The sequence below is a fragment of the Schistocerca americana genome, chromosome 1 (genome assembly GCF_021461395.2).
Source record: "Schistocerca americana isolate TAMUIC-IGC-003095 chromosome 1, iqSchAmer2.1, whole genome shotgun sequence".
In the NCBI taxonomy this organism is placed as follows: Eukaryota; Metazoa; Arthropoda; class Insecta; order Orthoptera; family Acrididae; genus Schistocerca; species Schistocerca americana.
The window spans coordinates 916,567,528-916,573,527 of record NC_060119.1 but is presented as its reverse complement, the minus strand read 5'-3'; the positions used below and the strand labels follow the sequence as shown (position 1 = coordinate 916,573,527).

The following is a 6,000-nucleotide window of genomic DNA, read 5'->3' as shown; positions in this document are numbered from 1 at the left end:
AAGAGGAGATTGTGGCACAACTCGACTAGAAGAAGGGATCAGTTGGTAGGACATGTTCTGAGGCATCAAGGGATCACCAATTTAGTAATGGAGGGCAGCGTGGAGGGTAAAAATCCTAGAGGGAGACCAAGAGATGAATACACTAAGCAGATTCAGAAGGATGTAGGCTGCAGTAGGTACTGGGAGATGAAGAAGCTTGCACAGGATAGAGTAGCATGGAGAGCTGCATCAAACCAGTCTCAGGACTGAAGACCACAACAACAACAACGTAATTTAGAGAACTACAACTAAGACTTAACTCATTAGATGAACTGAATACATCAAAAGATTGGTTCTTTTTAACAGTATCTTCCACTACAAGAGTTAAGATGAATTATTTGTTTAAATGATGAAATCAACAAACATCATTATGCAAACAATACTTTTGACAAAACTGTTGATTACTTTGGAATTAATTAAGAACTGGCTCTTGCTAACATGTTTTTCAATAGAGCTAAATAGATCCTTTAAGATTAGTATCTTGTCTTACAAATGTTTATAATTAGTACAGAATTTATATTTGTTTGTATGTCAACAATAAAATTTAAGTTACAAAACAATTATTGATTTCACCCTATAATGAAAGTATTAACTTCAAATAGTCAAATTAAATTATAAAATCAATCACATACATAAACCTAAGCACTAAATTAGATCTCGTGTTATATTCTTTAACACTGAGGGGCGACCTTTTTTTTTTATGAAAATGCAGATTATACTCACATACGTTAATGGTAATTAGTTAAAAACAAAATGAATTTTGAGGAGGAAGATGGCAAAACAAGAGGGGAAGTAAATTTATCCCTGTTTGCTTCGTCACAAGTTGACTTTTTGGATTGGGTTTTTCGTTACTACATGAATATTACTTTAAAGTATGCCTGAAAACCGCGAACCGCATGAAGCCAACAGTATGACGATCACTGGGTCAAATCATTGGATTTATCATGTTAAGATTATATGATACTGTAAGTTTATGATTTCTTTAGCAATAAACAGTTTCCTCCTGGTTCCTTTGACAGTGCTACAATTGATTCCTTTCTGCATCCTTCTGTAGTGTGAATTAGTACTCCTGGTTACTAAAATATTAAGAGGAAACTCTTTGACTTCCCTTACTTCCTTTTGAAAAGCTATGCATTACATGGTTCAAAAAGAATCAATAAAAGAATTTGTAAATGAAGAGTATGACAAAATAGCTTGACAGAAACCAAGAAAACTATAGCTTTGTGACTGTTAATTTCTGTAAATGAGCTGCCATGTGACTTACCTTTATTTTCTACATGGAAGCAACTGTAAATAATTTTCATGTATCATTGCAGTCCCTGCAGCAATCAAATGAATAATAAAGTTATTAGAAAATTTTGCTCCTTACAGAACCATTAAGTGTTTTTTCAAAAGTCAATAATGCCCAGTTGTTCAAAACTTAGATCTTTATAGTTACAAACTGAGATTGCTGGATTGCATGACCTGTTGACACAGTTTTGTCAAAAATCTGATCATAGCAGATTTTAAGGGTGTTGAAAACAACAGGTTTCTGAAAAATTCGATACATGCTCTCAGTCAAGTTGATAACTGCGAACAATGATTTGCTTCTGAGAGACTTTAAGGGAGACATAACTGTCAATGATAATGTGAGAAGTTTTTAAGGAACATAAACTATAGGCAAGCATTTGCCACCAGCACCAACAATAGAAATGAATTACAACATCAAATATTAAACCCCTATTATTACTCAGTTCGAGCCAGCTTTTCCAGGGAGAAGGAATGTCAAGAAAGAAGTAGAAAGGAAAAATACTATTTCAATAATCTACAGCATAAGATAAAAAGATAGCCTGACATTACCTGTATATGCTACAATAATCCAAGCAACATCTGGGAGTCCAAAGACATATTCTCAAAAAGAACAAGATCTGGAGAAAACAAATTAATTAGTAACAAGCCACAGGTTGTACAAACTTAGGAAAAAACATTCTATGCAACAATGAAGAAGAAAAATCCAAATATGGTTAAAACATGTGTTGACACACAACAGAATTATACAATATCAAAGTTCTCTGTACGTGAATTATTCTATTCAAGGCAGGTTAGGCTACACAATTTGTCACTCTGTAGCACAGTCATAGGAGAGGACTGCTTTTTATTCTTGGCTTGTAACAGGACTAAAAAGATGTAACCAATTGGCTTCTGCTCTTCTGGATTTTCTCAGAAACGTTACAGCGCCTGGGCCACAAAATGGTCGAAATAAAATCGAGTCAAATTAAGAACAGAGTAATGATGTGTACACCAATGGCTTTCATGGAACAGATCAGAAAAATTAATAAGCTGGACCAATTTTTCCCTGTTGGTTGTCAGAGCTACAATCCTGACAGGGCATTTTGTAGTGTGTATAAATACTATTAGCAATAAAAACATATTATTTCACCAACAAAGTACTATAAAGTGCTGGAACAACACAGCATTGTCAAGATATTAAATAAAGTTTGGAAAACAAAGGACCTCAATTCCAGTGCACTAAAAACGCCATGCTCTACGATGCCTTTCACGGTAACTGCTCAGCGAGTGATGGCTTACAAAAAGTCTAAGTAGTTTTTGTTGTTAGTATCGGACACTTATAATGGAAGTCCTGTAAAAGTTGAAATCCAGAAACTACAGCCCAGAAAGTGAGGAAAGCAGCCACATTGGTAAAGAAGAACATGGTCAGCTAGGAAAAGAAAAAGGATGTCTTAAAACGTTTCAAGAATTTTAAAATTTCAGAAGGAGCAGAAGAGTTTCATAAAGACATTGTTGAATGTTATCAATAGATCTCTGAATTAGTATTGTTGTGGCCAGTATCTTCTATGGTATTTCAATACTGTTTGTTGCTATTTTGCACTCCTGCTTATCAAACAGTTATGGAAAAGTATTATACTAAAGAGTTACATTGTGGTATATTATTATTTTTCAATGTAAAATGAACCACGATGTAGCTCCCTTTATAATTAATATTAAAGAAAATAAAAAAAAAAAAAAAAAAAACAGAAAAAACAAGTAGCATGAATATATTAACAAAACAGTCATTTTTCACCTTTGCATTCATCAACTTTTGAAAATGATTCGAAACTTAGTCCCTCTATTTTGAAATAAACAACGAATATTTTAGAGATGTCAAACACATAGTCAGAACCATGGCTACAAAGGCAGTGTAAACGTTAAATTATCTTGTTTATGTAATAAGTATTTTGGTCTGATATTTCAAAAACGCATTTACCCAAAAATTTACTTTTTTGCGTTTATCGAGTAATGAAAAAATGCTCTTCAATTGAAATATTTACCACTGTGCAATTGATTTTAAGGTACAGGTATATTTGAGATATGTAAGACAGGAAAAATAGTCGTACTCCAATTACAACTGAAAAAATATATTTATTATTTATTTACAAGCACTTTAGTGCAATATTACTAATGAAACTGAAATAACAAACATTAACAGTGACCACTATGGTATGTGAAACCATAAATAAGAGCAGAACAATAAACACCATGAACTATATTTTTCTGACAGAACTTTCACAGTGGGCAGTCTATAAAATATTATGTACAGAAAATATTTCCTAACTTTAAAGCGACTGCAACTAATTGAAATACATTCAATTTATTTAAAAAGAAAATCACAGTAATTCTTTAGCATATTTCTTCAGCACAGAAGAAATAGCTACTTCAGAAGTTTGTAACTGTTCTAACAATGTGTACATGAAGCTGTACCTTTGAGTCTGCACTAAGAAGATAACCAAAATCTGTGTTTATATGAGGCTATGTATTTGCCATTTTGTTCTGCAACACCTTTTTTTGTTTCTTTTTTATTCTTTTTCTTTCAGTATTTGTTAACTTCTTTCTCTTGTGATTGAATGATTCAGAATCTGTTACAATTGTTACATTGTTATTTGTTTTATTTTTCTTCAATTTTTTGTTCATATTTGGAACAGAAAATTTATTGTGATGGCCATTATTTTTATGGTTTTTGTAGGGAAATACATTAAAGTTCAGAGATCTTGACTGTGCATCATATGTATCAAAAGTCTCACTGTTTGGAAACTTGCAATTAAGTGACGTATGGCCTCTTCTTGCACAGTTGCAACAGAACTGTTCATTTGGTCTCTTCAACGGATATTTGGAACTAACAGAATTTTCATGAGGAGATGTCTGTAACAGAAAGAAGTGCAATTAAATGGCACATACTATTAATAAAGCATATTATTAACAACACAACAGCCATAATTAATACACAACAGATCCAAATGTAATGTACAACATAGTTTACAGAATGTTTCTGCTGCAGATTGGTTCTGTCCACAGCTTTGTGAACCATTATGTAATTATCAGTTACACCATGGCACAGAGCAGTCACTACTTTGCGCATGGACAGAGTACAATGGTGGGGGATGTCTTAGTTAATGCCAAGGGTTGGCTGAACAAGTGTACAATTTCAATTAAAATTTGGGGGTTCCTTACTTCTGTCAGGAGATAGATGTGACTACTGGCAACTGGTTATCATATGCTAAGGTGCTACAGCACAGTGTAAATATCACACTAAAATTATGTAATTTCTCTTTGAATGCATGCTGGTATGCAAATAAAATGAACAGAAACATGTTCTGTTGGGCTCTTTCTGAGATAACTAAAAACCAAAAACAATTGCTAAAATGATGATTATCAGCGCTTCGATTAACAAAGAGAAGGGACATAATTGTCTGTTTTCGAAACACATGTTCTGATGTGATGTCATTTCTTCTGGCATTATGAGTGCAACACTGCTCACAGCACCAGGTTAGTATTTTTCTTCAAAATTGCATGTAACATATTAAGCAAGTGTAGAGTATGAGGGGTATTGAAGGAGCAGCTGTTGTAATGCCTCTATAGGTGACAACAATGTTTGATAATTCCTTGGCCTGAGTTTGATTCCAGTTGCCACCTACATTTTTTCCTTCATTTTGTTTGATTCCTCACAATGTTAAACAATTAATTATAAACAACAGTTTAATTTATATATGCAAAATTAACAGGCTATAGATAGTCATAAAGCAAGTATATGAGCAAATTTCATATGAAATGTTATCGATTTTTAGTGGGTACCACAGCAATGAATTTATTAAAAGAAGGTGGCATTTTCCACTTTTCTTGTATTAATTTTATTTGTTCATGACTGGTTCCAGCCCTCTAGGTCATTCTCAAGTGATTTTACAAGTTCTGAAGTATAAAACTATGCCTTACATATCGAACTGTCAGTGTCTTTAAATTTATCTTTTCAATTTGTTACAATGCTGTCTTGCTGGTTTGAGATTACAATACCTTTGTGAGTGTTCAAGGCAGCACTTGTGAACCAAAATGAATACAAAACACTAATTTAAAGATTCTGACATTCCCATATATACAGCATAGTCTTATATTGCTGAACCACATCACCACTTGATAATGGCCTATAGGCTGAAACAAGCTGTGCACAAATAAAATTAATACAGCAAAAGTGGAGAATGCCACCTTTTTTTAGTATGAAAGTGTTTTCCGTAGAGGCTTCACTAATAAGGCTCTTTGCCACTAGATCTTTGGAGGAGAAAGTGAGCTTTAAAGAAGTAGGTAGATATTCCCCAAATGTAAATCTAACGACAGGAGAATCATAATTCTTGCTGTAGAATCTTAGAACATATGCCGAAATCACAGATAATTATGTATCTAGAACAGAATGACCTCCTTTATGCTAACCAGCATGGGTTCCGATGAGAACAATCATGTGAGACCCAACCTGCACTTTTCTCACATGACACAGTGAAAGCTTTGTATCAACGCCATTAGGTAGATGCAGTATTTCTTGATTTCCGAAAAGCAGTACCACATGTACACTTGTTGTCAAGAGTTTGATCATTTAGCGTATCAAGTGAAATTTGTGACTGGATTGAAGACTTTTTAGTAAGGAGGACAGAGCATGTTATC

General features: G+C 33.6%; 1 protein-coding gene across 2 annotated transcripts in view; it reads right to left on the bottom strand.

Annotated features, from left to right (window-relative positions):
• Nucleotides 1-3,418: 3,418 nt before the first annotated feature.
• LOC124547710 overlaps nt 3,419-6,000 on the bottom strand; it is a 113,302-nt gene continuing 110,720 nt past the window's right edge. For both annotated transcript variants that reach the window (XM_047125125.1, XM_047125126.1), the window contains one exon: nt 3,419-4,215. In XM_047125125.1, the coding sequence (XP_046981081.1) occupies nt 3,826-4,215 (390 nt within the window). In that variant the 3' untranslated portion in view covers nt 3,419-3,825. The remainder of the gene's footprint in view (nt 4,216-6,000) is intronic.